Source organism: Hippopotamus amphibius, chromosome 5 (assembly GCF_030028045.1).
Source record: "Hippopotamus amphibius kiboko isolate mHipAmp2 chromosome 5, mHipAmp2.hap2, whole genome shotgun sequence".
NCBI lineage: Eukaryota > Metazoa > Chordata > Mammalia > Artiodactyla > Hippopotamidae > Hippopotamus > Hippopotamus amphibius.
In genome coordinates, this window is record NC_080190.1 from 151405132 (window position 1) to 151419384 (window position 14253).

The window sequence follows — 14253 nt, forward strand, 5'->3', positions numbered from 1 at the left end:
AATGTCAATTTTAAATACCGTAATATATGCTAATGCCTCTCCAACTCCCAAATCTATAGACTCACAGACCTAGTAGTCTGCCCGACCTTTCTATTTGGATTTTTTGCTTGTCCTAAATTTAACTCCTTTCCTTCCAGCCACCAAACTTGACCCATCAAATCTGTTCTTCCAGTGGCTCAGACCAAAAATCTTAGCATAATTCCTGACTCTTCTTTCTCTCACATGCTACATCCGGGCAATGTAGTTTGTTCTACTTTCTCAAATGATCTCTGGAATTTTAAATGCTCTTCCGCTCCTCACATCTCTTGCAGAAATTACTAAACTAGCTTCCAATCTGTCTCCTGCCTTCTCTCCTTTTATGATTTATTCCATAAATACCTCCCATGATTTATTCCAAGCATAGTAGAGTCCCATTAAAACACAAATCAAGTAACACTCCTCTGCTCAAAACATGAAAATACGTCCCCCTTCACGTAGAATAAAAGCCACAATCCTTGAGATGGCTTACAGTGTCCTAAATGATCGTTTATGCCCACCTCAATGTTTTCGTCTCTGAGTGAATTTCTAAATACTCTCCCCCTAGATTACTGTGCCTAGGCTACAGTGACCTCCTTGCTCTAACTCAAACTTACCGGGTATACTTTCTCATCTCAGGGCCTTTACACCAGCTGTTCACTCTACCTGTCCTTCCTTTAAGTCTTGGCTCAAATGAGAGCTGAACTGTTGTTTAGCTTATTGAATATGACATCTAACCACTCATCTCCCTTTAATTCTGCTTTACTTTTTTCTGTAGAGCATTTATTACCTCCTAACATAAAATGTCATTTATCATTTGTTTATAGTGTATGTATGTTTTTCATCGCTCTCCCTCCCATAGAAGCATGAATTTTGGTCTTTTTTTTTTTCATTGAGATAGTCCAAATGCCTGGAATAATCCCTGGTACATAGGAAAAGCTCCATTAATATTTGCTGAATGAATACATGAAGCCAGGGTTTGTACTGCATGTCATCACCGACAAACAACAATAGTGATCATTAGAAAAAAAATCATCAAGGCAATTATAAAAAAAAATCATAGAAAACAAACCATCTTGACATCAAATGGAGCTTTGTAAATTCACTGGTGTATGTATGCTTTTTAGGATACATTGATTCATTAGGTAATATATGTTATATAGAAAGAAAATATCTAAGGAAATTGAAGCTCTGAAGAAACTACCATTGCTTGCATATTACACCAACTCTAAAAACTGATTGATGGGGACATCCCTGGTGGTCCAGTGGTTAAAATTCCCTGCTTCCACTGCAGGAGGCATGGGTTCCATTCCTGGTCAGGAAACTAAGATCCCATATGCCATGTGGTGCAGTCAAAAAGAAAAAGAAAAAAACCCAAACTGACTGATGTGTAACATGATGAGGGAAGACATTACTTTCACGTAAGAGATGGTACAAATTCGCAGAAAATGCCTGTTATGTATTGGTGGATTTTGAGTTCAAAAATATTCCTGGGAAATTGCTTACAGTTTAGTGCTTATGCAATTTTAACTTGGAAATATACCTTCTATTTATGGAAATAATTTAAAGAATTTCTGCTCTCCCGATCTACTGCTTACCTGAAGAAAAAAGTTAATTTGTTAATTACCGAGCAGGAAGTTGGGTGAATGGGTTGTTACCTGACATAAGGTTTTTTATATAAACGCAATTGACCCTTGAAAATCCACCCATAATTTATAGTTGGCCAGCATATTCATGATGCCTTCATATCTGAAGTTCTTCCTCTACACATTCAACCAATCAGGGATCATGTAGTACTATGGTTATTTACTATTAAAAAAAAATCCACATATAAGTAGACCGGTGCAGTTCAAATCCATGTTGTTCAGGGGTCAACTGTACTGCAACACTTATGAAAAATGGCTTTCAGAACTGATATCCTGAATATGTTGGAGAACAGTATTATAAACCTAACAATAAGATTTCATATACAAATTACTTATTTTTACTTAAATTCTTTATTCATGAAAATGATCAACTCTACGTAACACAAAAAAGCCCCTCCCTTCTCATTTACGGTTATTTTTTACTTTTCTAGCCCTGTTTTTACTCTAAAATATGACCTGGAGAGAAAAACAAGGACATCTGGGACATTACTGGACATTAACTTTAGCAACTTTGAATAATTTTTGAGATTTCTTTGTTCTTACCAGTGTGTTAAAAAAAAGAAGAAAGAAAGAAAAGAAAAATCGTACTTGGGGTTACAAAGATGGAGAACAAAAGTACAAAATAATTAGCAGTATGCTCAAAAACTAGGGCTTTTTTCTCTTCTGTGCAAATGTTTTTCGTTTTAAGCAAATTTGGCTGCGAAAGAGTCAGGCAGGTGCTGCTGCCACAGTGCTTTCGGGCTTCCTGGCAGAGCTGGTGGTGCCCTGGGACCCGAAACAAAACCCAGAGGAACCACAGCTAACCTCAGCCCTTTGCCCAACTTCCTCCCTGCCAGTTACCAGAGTTCACTATTGTTCATGCTCCAGGGGTCACACTCTGCTTGTCTAGGGGTAAAATTTATTCTGAACAAGTGTTTTGTTTGGCTTGCAGTATTTAAAAAAAAAAAAAAAAAGTTAGTCACTAACATTCACAATTAGATTTCATAGAAAATTCCCTTTGTCCAGTTTTTCTGGAAAACTGCACATCTGGGAACACAAGTCAGCTTGGCAATATCCTTAGAGCTGAGGAAAGGCTACCTTTATACAGTTCCCAAAGTCTTCCCCAGCTGGCTTCACCCACACAGGCCACTTGCCTGCTCCTTTTGGGCACTGAGTTTCTGACCCCAGCCCTACCCTCCCTGAGATGGGAAACCCAAAGGTGAGGGAGGGATGTCCACACTGACTCACTCTCCTTCCCTCCCCTCAAACGATGGTAAAGAGCTGATCGGCACATAGTTCTTGAATGGGATTCTGACAGTCCTGGGGGAGAACACAGTGTATTTAACTTTATCTGAAAAGTTTTCCCTGAGAGAAGACTCAAATTCTATATAAGGAAAAGAAATCACATTAAGTGTTCCTGCTACACTCTTATCTAGAGAATGTTGCCTCCAGCTGTGAAACAAACTTATGACCATTCTCATCAGCCCCTCAAAGCCTTAACTCTGCTGTTTTCAAAACAGGGGAGAAAAGAAAGAGCTAGAAAAAACAAAGGATTTGTTAATTTGGGGTCACAGAAATGAGAAGTGAAGATGGTGCTAGGAGAGTAGATACTAATTAATTTGAAATTTTCAAAACAAATCTTCCGAAGTAAGCAATTATTTGTATACTTTATGATCTGTCCTTTTTGTGTTTTTCCCTCTGGTCATAAACATTTGGGTGAGTCTTCTTCGCCTACCTGGTTTTCTTCTGCCTCTTGCCTCTTTCCAAATCAACCTTCAGGAAACCTCTCTGATTAATTTCATCTTAAGCCAACACACAAGGCATATAACATATTAATAGAAACTTCTTGAGATGATTTATCACATTATATTCACGTGGGTATACTAAACTGAATTCAAAGTTAGACTTCCAAAGGAGGATTTTTTATATATTATAACATAATTATTACCCAATATTCAACACTCAATACGTGATACTCAATACGTGTTTTTGAAATAAACACAATTTTTATTGTTAATCTTCCTAAAGAAACTTGTATAATTTTTTTTTTTACACAAAATCTATCAATAAGAGATTGTTTGGTTAAAGGAAAAAAAAAAGCAAAGCAAAACAAAACAAGTCGAGAGAATCCAGGGTTTTTCAATCTTAGTCATATTTTTTGAAAATGGTGATTTGATTTCACCGTCTCAATTCATCAGAGCCCGTCTATATGTTACAACGGTCTGAGTTTCCTATTGCTACATAGATAAGCCCATATAAACATACCAACACCATTATGTGTAACTGGTGGTAAAACTTTATTATTCAAGTTTAGATGTAACAGACATCTTTGCTGCCTGAAGATTGTTTGCATAAGAAATACACCAAGAACATGTTTGTGAGTAGAAATGAACATGCACTATGAAAACAAAATTAAATAAAACAAAAGAAAATTCCATGTGTTGTAAGAACAGAACTATTATAGCCAACATTCTAATATTCAAATCAGGACTACAAATTGAATTTTTTCTTAGCAACATGAAATCATTCCATATGAAAGACATTTTCTGCTGGTGAATATTGCTGTGACTTTTACATTGGCATTTTGAGATGTTTTCCAACCCCATCCCACCCCCCCCACCCCCAAATTATTCATGTTGTCACCCTAAGGAATTTGGCATCTCTTATTGTGATATTTGCCTTGTTGGTAGCCATTAAGAAACTATGGTTTTATCAGCCTTGTAACAGTTTTGCCTCTTCGTAGTCAATGCTATAGGGCTGCCTAATTATATTTACAGCTCGTCTTTAATAAAAATGACCCCAACCTTTCCTGGCCCTTGGGAACTGAGAGTTTAAATAAGTCCCTTGGCCATATAATAATACTTGGCACTCCCATGGTGCCTTTCAACCAAGGATCTCAAAGTGCTTTACAAACAAGTACTACATTACCATTATTATTATTATTAATATTATTATTATTAATATATATATTTTTCCATTTTACAGGTGAGGAACCTGAGGCACAAAAAGAAAAAAGTGATTTGCTGCAGGCCATATAATGAAAAAAAAACAAAACCAGGGGTAAAAAATTAGGATCCAGTTTGGGACTCACGGGTCTTGAAAGATCATTTTCTCTGATGAAGAAAGGCTAAAGGTTATTTCCGTGTAAGGTTACTCTTGCTTTTCTCTGGTGTAGGATGGAGTGAAGCTTCTAGCTCTACCTTTTCTTTCAAGAGAACAACACATGAACATACATTATCCAGTTTCCATGTGGTGGACCAATGTTGAATTTCACATTTTCTTCATCCCTGACTTGACACACTTCAACCCTAACATCTTCCAGAGGTCCTAATTCCTGCAGATAACTGCGGATGCTTTCTAAACCATTGACCGCTAGCAGGAACACGTCTATGAGTCCACTGTCTATGAAACGCTAATGGAAAACCAAAAGGAAGTGCTCTGCAAAGAAGCCATGCCTTCTGCCCTTGGCCAAGTCTTTCTTTGGGAAAATAACACAGCCCTTCAAAGTCCCAGTGCATGTCTTTCTATCCTCTTCTCATTTACAGTCGCCTGCTGATAGAATTCCACTTAGTAGTACCTACCTTTGGTTAGCATCTTTAGTCTTATATTCAGGTTGGATTTCAATTCCTCCATTTTCTCCTGTGATCTAGGACAGTCAGCAAGCTTTCACCTACTCGCTCACCAAAGATGTCTTGCCCTTTTTTTTTTTTTTTTTTTTTTTGTCATGGCTCACAACCCAAAGACAGGAAGCTGTGAGCTCAAAGTAAACTTTAGGCAAAAAGCTGGCATACGGCATAAAAGTTGCTTCTACCGTGGGATGTCAGATCTTCTCCCTCTAGAATTGTGTTCACGTTCACTTACTAAACAGGCAGGCAATTCAGAGGTCTTAAGACAGGTCACATTGTGATATTTTGCAGCCACACAGGAGGAGGGTAATCATTATTTTAGTAGCAGTACTGATTTTCTTCAATTAATTAAGAAAAATGTATATCCTCAGGCATTTAAAAATATATACATTTAATATTTTTGGAGCTGTATTTGCATTGGATCATCATAGATTATGTGCACAAGTGCAATCAAACATAATGTGCTACCACAGGCTTCAACAAAGCTGTTAAAAATAATCACTTGTTTTTCTTCTTCTCATTAATACCTTAGAAAAGAATCCCCATGCTTGTTTTCTAAAATCTACCTTTACTAAAAGAGAACAGTTTAGAAGAAAACATCACTATCTTAAAAGTTGATTTTTTAAAAGAACATCTCAATATGTCATGTAGAAAGAATGGGCACACTCTTTTCCTTTTGAACTACAGAGTTATTAACATGTTAACCGTGAGAGCTCCATCCTTTTCTCATATACTTAGAGTCATGTAGTGTCTCTCAATCCACAATCCTCTGAGGTGGGCTGGCTCTTTATGCTTTTTATATCCCAAACAACAATATGAATATATGGGTGAGAGATGAAGAGAGAAAGAGTGAGAAGAGGAGAATGTGAATGCATGAGCTGGTCCTGGCCTGAGGTTTAAGCCGAAGCCCAATTCAGAATACGGACACATACTTTAAAAAGACTTATAATTTTTAAATGACATACAATTTTAGCTGGCATATAGTTTTTATCACAGGGAAAGCCTTTTCCAAGAGGGGCAATTCCTAAGTCATCTTGAAAGTCCTCAAAAAAAAAAAAAAAAAAAAAAAAAGGTTAAGTACCTAAATAGCTTATTTAAAATTACAATTTAAGACACAATGATTCAGAAATCTTAAACCCAAATAAAAACAAAGATACCAACCAATTTTGTAATGTATTTTGAGAGCTGGAACAAAGGCTTTCATAAGTCAAAAAAATAAGGGGTATTTTAGTGTTGTGATAAATTTGCATCTTTTTTAACAGCCCAACCTCTTCTCCATCAAAATATGAAAAAAAAGAACATAATCAATAATAGAGGAATACGGAATAAGATCTATTGTGTCAACGCTATCTAAGAATATTCTACCAAAAGTAGACTGACCATAAATATTCCAAGAATAGTGATATGTATTTCCAGTGCTAACCATTACTACTTGTCTGTCTGAGAGAAAAAACAAAAACAGATGAAAAAAAAGACATATATACCAAAAAGGAACAACCTACTTGTGTTTGACACAACGGAGAAACTGCTTAAGGAGTAGTTTTGCCCAAAAAGTCATACCTGTACTATTGCCCAAGTTAACCAAACTTCAGGTATTTTCTGATTTTAGCAGTCCACACGTCACGCTGCTTGAGGATTGCCACAGTGCACTTTGTTTCTAGTCCTTTCACTAAGAAAATTAAATACTGTTTTGTTGTTTGGGAAATCTCCTCTTGTTTAGATCTTTAATTGCCACCTCTCCAATCTGCCTGTACATTTTGAGATGCATTCATCAGAATTCCTAAGAAAGATAAATGACATCACATAATTTGAATGCCAAAGTCCCTCATTCCACCTCTTTATCTCAGTTCATGTGAATTATATTAGAGCTACTTGACAGGTGAGATCAGAATAGGACCCTTTAAAAATAAAACTGAAGCAGAAGGCTTAGTCCTGATTTCTTTCTTTCTCTTTCTTTTTTTTTTTTTTACATGAAAACAAAAATGCAAGAATGGAAATGACAACACAATATCAGAAAGACACTTTTAACTTCATTCACTACAACAGTCACAAACTGGTTGAACTCTACCTGCCATCCAACTTGAAGAAACGAAGACCTGGCACTGTGGAAAAGAAACAAAACCCAAACAAAACAAAACAATACAAAGCAACTGCGAATTACTGTAAAAATGGAGTGCAAATGCGACTACAGAATGCAATAAAACATCAGCGCTGCAGATTCCAGCAGCACTTATCAAAATAATTTCTGAAATGTTTCATCTGAAACATAGACAAAGCAATAAAAAGAGGATATATGTTTATCACTTTAAGCATAACAATGTGAGTTAAGAGCTTAAAAATTAAAAAAAAAAAGTACTTGGAATGAATAGTGCTACCCTTTTTTTCCTAAGTAGGCATAAAAATATTTTCATTTCCTTCTTGTTTTCCATACCATTATATCAAGAACTTTCATTTGTTTCATGTTACCGTTTACAACTTTAATGCACACACACACACACAAAAGATATCTACCGCAATAGAAATAGTTGCTTCATTACCTTGTTTGCTACATTTGCAAATGTAAACAGCTAGGCAGAGCCAGAACTGACTCTAATGCATGATGGAATATCTTTGTTGCATACGTACACTGTAGAAAATAATTATTCAATATGTCAGGCACCATTATTTGAAATGTAATACATTAATATTTACTAGAAAAATAAGGTTTTTTTTTTTTTCCTATTTGTTCTCCCAACTTCTTTAATGAAATAAGTTAATCTGACAGTGCATCCAGTAGCTTGTAATATCTTCTACATCTCCGTGGCAAAAAATAAACTACTGGTTGGGACAATATAATGCAAATTATTAAAGTCAGTCCTTGTACATACATCCGTGTAGCAAGCATTGAGGCTCGACTAACAGCACCTTTAACCAATTATTTAATGTTCAGTTATTTAGCCCTATTTCCCTGAGCAGTTATGCTGAGGCTTTCCCTTCATGGATAGTTTTACAAAGCCTTAAGTATTAAAAGTACTATGAAGAACAAACTGTTAAGAATCCTATTTAATGCTACTTAACTAAACCTGTATAAATCTAATGAAGGGATTGATTGGTAGATATACCAACTGTCAGTCTGTGGTAATGTAACCTTAGACGCTGCCTGGCCACAAAGTTTGGAAATTATATTTAAACCAAAAGAAAATAAATAAATACAGCAGGTTACCTTGTGGAGAAATACCATGTGTTCTAAACCAATGAAGCCCATGGTCTGAACTTTTGCATCCATCTAGTCTTTTGAACTGAGGGGATCCCTTTAGTTAGGACATGCCAAGTGAGATTAGTGACCAAGAGGAAGCTTAAAAAAACAAACCCAAACTGGTTCATCACATACAAGAAAGAAAGATCTGGCTAAAATAAAATTACTACGTAAGCACTGAGGACATTGTTTTCAAAAATGCGTATATATTTGGACAAAATGAACCTAAATTGCAAACAAGAGGACTATTTTTGAAAGGAGTATTTGAACATCTAAAGGACAAAAATATTCAGAGAGGGTGTGCATGTGTATGTACAGGCAGGGCTGGCCAAAATCATTGTGCCACCATCTGTCACTTTTCCGCCGCTCTCTCCCCAAGCCTCACCACAGCTCGCATTTCTAGGTCTAAATTCGAAACATGATCAATGAGAGGATTCTCATCTAAGAGGGCGCCATTTTCCTTTCACTGCCCTGGAGATTAGATTTCTCCTCATCCGCCTAGGATTTCAAGACTCTTCGAAATTGAGGCAACAATTGATGGGTTTTTGAACAAATGGGCCAATGGCCAGCCCAATACTGCTTTAGGATCATAACATGTAAACCCTTCCAAACTCTAGACAGCTCTGATCTCTTTCTTTATAAACATAATAATTATAGTCTGGTGATACTTCTTATGGATGGTTTCCATAGTACACATTCACCAAGATGGTTTTGACTTACTAGGTTCTAAAACAGGACTATTTACCACCTTCCATTTTTTTCTCACTGACCATTTGTCTCACTTTTAAATCTTGGTAACCTACTCATCAAAAGAAAGAATAATAAAAGAAGGGAATTTCATGTTGGATAAGGCAGGCTCTATGAAGCATTTTTTTTAATAGGTCTTCATAAGACATTACAAGCTATTGAATTCCCATCAAGAAAACCTATTTCTATTTAATTGTGCTAAGTGCTAAGGTTTTACTCTTTAGGTTTTCCATTTTTTTCCGCTTGTGCATTGTTCCTATGCAGGCCCCTCTGGATATGAGTGGTGAAGTCATATTTGTCCGTGCAAAGATGCTGGCATATGCTGCACTGGAAAGGTCCACTGTCACCATGGCAACTCATATGCAAAGCGTACATCACTTCATCCAGAAAGACAATGCCACAGTGCACACATTTTGTTGAAAGTTCATCTTGAGTACTTCTATCAACTTTCTCTGTTTTTACTACATTCAAGGGACCTTCATTTTTTACATTTGACGGTGCCTTCGTTTTCTCCTTGGAGGCACCATTTGCAGTTGGCCCAGGTCTGGAATGCTTGATCGCCAAATCTAGAGGAATGTCATTGTCTGATCCAACAGCTGAAAAATGAGGAGGCAGATTGAAGGTGGGATAAGGCACATAGTTTTGGCAAGGATTTGGTAGGCCAGGCACGTGACTCAAGTAGTGCGGATTCCCAGGAACGGAGAGCTTATATTTACTCCAGAACCGCAGCCAATCAGCTTCACTCTGGAAGTCATTATGTACAAAGGGGAGTCCAAAAAGGGGGTACTGGTACTTTTCAATAGGGCTGCCTGGTGGTGAATAATTTGGGTGCTTCGCAGGTCTCATGTACTTTTCTATGGGACTGCCTCTCTCAGAACTTCCTTTCCCTTCAGAGACGGATGAACTATTTCCTGGGTCTCCAGTACTTTCCTGAGGACTTTTTATCTGAATGTGCAAAGGTTGCATCCTTTTGTGAATATCCAGAGTTTGGCTGACCAAGACTGGCTGCTGAGCAGAATGGCTTTTAGTCAATGAACCCTGGGCTTCGTATTTACTCAGGCTAGGGAGTGGAATTTCTCTCTGGTGACCTTCAGTTAAGTGATCTTCTGACCGCCTCTCTAAGGGGCTGCCGTTGACTTGCTCCTCACTGCCGGCCCTCTGCTGTTTGTTGAGCTGCTCAGCCTGAAGTGCCTCTGGGTTAAGGCGCTTTCTTGTTCTTCTCCTAATAATCTGCTCACCGTTGTTTTGTTTAATGATGTTTAAAGGCCTGGGAGTCTGCGGGGAACACACACACAATACATAAAAGGAAAACATTAAAAAATACATTAAAATGCATTAACAATTCCTCACAAATACAAACCATGCTTAAGTTCAAAGCCAAGATAGGCTTTATGCTATAGATTTACTAAATCTCCTCCTTTTGCCCTAAGCAGGATCAGAGGAAGTAAGCAAAGCACATCATTTTACCCTAATTAAATCATGCCCATCTTTACAGGGAGGACTGCAAAACTTTAATCTACTTGAAAACAGCTTTTCCAAACTCAATAGATTTTGGAATTGCATTATTTTGTGATAAAACGGTGAAGAAAGTGTCTCGAAGAAATGGTGATTTTTCTGAAATATTTCTCAGCTTCTGAGTCATGCACCAAGATGTCAATATAGTAACATGGGACATAGGTTCTGATGACAACTGTAGACTGAACTATGTCCCACCACCCCCACCCGTCTCCAATTCATAGGTAGAAGCTCTAACCCCAATGTGTCTCTATCTGAAGATAAAGTCTTTAGAAGGTAAATATGGTTAAATGAGGACACAGCGAGAAGGCAGCCTTCTACCAGCCAGGAAGAGAGCTCTCACCAGAACCCAACCATGCTGGCACCCTGATCTCAGACTTCTGGCCTCCAGAGCTGTGTGGAAATAAGTGCTGTTTAAGCCACCCAGTCTATGGTATTTTGTTATGCCAGCCCCTGCTGACTAATACATACATTCTTCTAAATAATTGCAAGTGTGAATATACGATATTAAACAGCAGAACATAAAGACAAACTGACAGAATTGTAAGGAAACATATCAGGTAATTATATTTCTTTTCCTGTAATTATGTAAGTACTCACTATAGAAGATTTTACTTGTTAACAGGTGAAGCTTTTTTTTTTCTGCTGAAAATCTAAATTTATTTGTAGGCCTGGTTCAAATATCCTGTCTGTCATTCTACTCTGTACTTAAATAGAATGCTTTCGCTCAGCTGAAGTATTATATGATTGGTATTTACATACATGTTCAACAGGTGTTTATATTACATGACTAAAATCCATAGATAAGACTATAATAAAAACTTTACTTGCAATGAGAGCTCTAATTTTGATTTATAAACTCAGGAGAACATGTTTAATAAATTAATGCATATTTATAGATCAAAAATTTAAGAGAATCTTTTAATGGGCTAAACTCTGATTCTTCTAAAAGATCACTGAAATCAGGTAGTAATCTCTGCATAAAATATGAATATAAGCAATACATAATTTGTGAATCATACCTAGAAAGGATGCAGCTAAATGCAAGAGAGTATTTTTTATATGTTAAAATACAAATCCTTTTGGAATGTTTTTATTGTCACAAAGATATTTTGAAGGAAAAAGGATGACACACTTATTACTGACAATCAAATTATTCATTTCAGAATGAAAATGCCACATCCCCTTGGATATTTCATGTTCCTTTACTTTGTTCAGAATTTTAGGTTTCTAAAGAGCACATATTCATATTATAAAAATATGCAGTAGTTAATTTCTATCTTCTAAAGAAACCTGAAATTTGCATTAAAACCTTTTTTAAACTTTCATAACTTCTGTGGCAGTCTTTGACATGAAATGTGAGCATAACCTTTATGTATTTAAATGCATGATTTTTTAAAAACCTTAAAATTGAAAACATCTCATCTCTGGAGAGAGGAATATTAAAATAATTGTAAAAAAAAAGTTTAGTTTATATCTCAGTTGTTAAATTACCATAACCTGGAAGAGTAGTAGTTTCATTAATTTTTGGCCTTTGATTGGCCTGCATTCAATTAAAATTATTAATGTCAGTACCCATTAAATGGAAGCTTATTGCTGTGCTTAAATGGTGAAGTTTGAAAAACAGTAAGGTGATGGTGGTGGGTGGGTGGTGGGGAATCCTACTAGTTTCATGCTAATAACTATGGTTTTTACAGTTTACTACCAATTAGTATTGTTGGCAGCATATATATTTTAAGAGTGCTTCCAATGGTCCTTTTAGGAGGACATTTTGTCTAAAACTGTATCCCCCATAGCTGTAATCTATTCGTTGGCTGGTGCTAAGAGCTGTGGTAAGATGCCAAACAAAACGAAAAAGGCAGAGGGAAATAGATTTCTGTTTACTAAGTGGGGCATTCCTATTTTTTTATTTTATTTTTTTTAATTTTTTTTTGGGGGGGTACATCAGGTTCAATCATCTGTTTTTATACACATATCCCCGTATTCCCTCCCTTCCTTGACTCCCCCCCGGGGCATTCCTATTTTTAAAGGCAGTTCTGGTCAGCAGATAAACTTTCTAAACTAAAAAAAAAAAAAATCCTTCAGGAAATCAAATGCATATAAAGATGGGAGATTTGTGAGTTCAAATTTTATTAGAGGAGTCGACGTACAATTTGGTTAGAAATAACTGAAGTACCTCAGAGAGGCCTAGAAATTAGTCAGCCCAGAGATTTTAAAACACAAAGCACTTTTGCACCTTACTCTGCTCTGCTGTGTGCTCTTCAAGCCCTCAGATACCTCAGATACCACTGGAAGCACTACAGAGCACTGGCATCCTGGGTTCCAGTTTAGAACCACTCTTCTGAATGTGTCCAACCTCTAGTCCCTCAAGCAGCCGAAATGACACTTGCAAATTCCAACGGTAAACTGGAAAATAAGCATTTTCCCCCGCCCTATATTTTATACAGAACATGGGAGAGTCCTCTTTTTTTTTTTTAACTTTTTATGTACTTTTGAACTTTTAAGTTTTCTCCTTTCGACCGAAATTAATTTCATCGAATTCTGACCAAATTCTGACCACCGAATTCAAATATCTGTTACGTGAAGTTCCCAGGAATCAATCATTTTCCTCTTTTATATCAAAAGAAGCATAATGCATTACTAATGATCTCAAATGTATCTCCCCATAACATCTAAGGCTGGTCCACCATAAATCACATGTGTACTCAAAGCGACTGGATTAAACTCTGCAGGGGCAGGCACTGCAAGCCAGGGAATGGTACTTATCACGCCACAGACCAGGGTGCTTTATAAAGCTTTTCTTGAAACAGTCTAACAAGTTCTTACCGAGTGAAGCTTCTGGTAGAGGCCACACGCATTGCATACATATCCGCCATTTGCATTCTTCCGCCAGAGAGAGGTCTTTGTGGTCAAGCAATTGGCACAAAAAACACCCGAGCCTCTACGCCTCTGAAATGGGAAAAAAAAACACAAGGTCAGAGGTGAGTCACATGATCAGTGGAGTTAGACCAAATCAACCCAGGAGTTTTGTCTTTAGACTAGCAACAATGACAGTATAAAACCACACTGCCCATAATGAGGTCAGGTTCAATTGTGTTTAATAGGCACCACTGATTTTCATTATAATTAACCGTACAGTGATGGATGAGGTGTGTGCAACACCAAAGGCTTTTCGCAGAAACAGCTTTAACTTTTTGAACTTTGGGTTTTGTGCCTTTAATGATGGCTCCTAAATGCCGAACCCTAAAATATACCTTTTAAAAATGTCAAAACAAAAGTCAAAAGACAGAGCCTGGCAATACGTTGAATATACTTTGGAAAAGGAGGAGCACAGGCTACCTGAGCTTTAAAATATAGTCGAGCTTGTAATAAACGCAGCACGTAAACCACTTACCATTAAACCTGATGTGTGTCTTTCTGGATCTCATTCGTGTAACATAAGTATTAAGAGACTCTAAGACACTCAGTTCTAAGTTTTGGTTTGCAATTG

General features: G+C 36.9%; 1 protein-coding gene across 8 annotated transcripts in view; it reads right to left on the reverse strand.

The window, feature by feature from the left end:
• Positions 1 to 5579: 5579 nt before the first annotated feature.
• TRPS1 (transcriptional repressor GATA binding 1) overlaps positions 5580 to 14253 on the reverse strand; it is a 250933-nt gene continuing 242259 nt past the window's right edge. For 7 of the 8 annotated variants that reach the window (XM_057734836.1, XM_057734831.1, XM_057734835.1 and 4 more), the window contains 2 exons: positions 13590 to 13712; positions 5580 to 10523 (listed from right to left, as the gene is read on the reverse strand). In XM_057734836.1, coding sequence (XP_057590819.1) covers positions 9462 to 10523; positions 13590 to 13712 — 1185 coding nt within the window. In that variant the 3' untranslated portion in view covers positions 5580 to 9461. The remainder of the gene's footprint in view (positions 10524 to 13589; positions 13713 to 14253) is intronic. The other variant, XR_009053706.1, reaches the window with a different exon arrangement.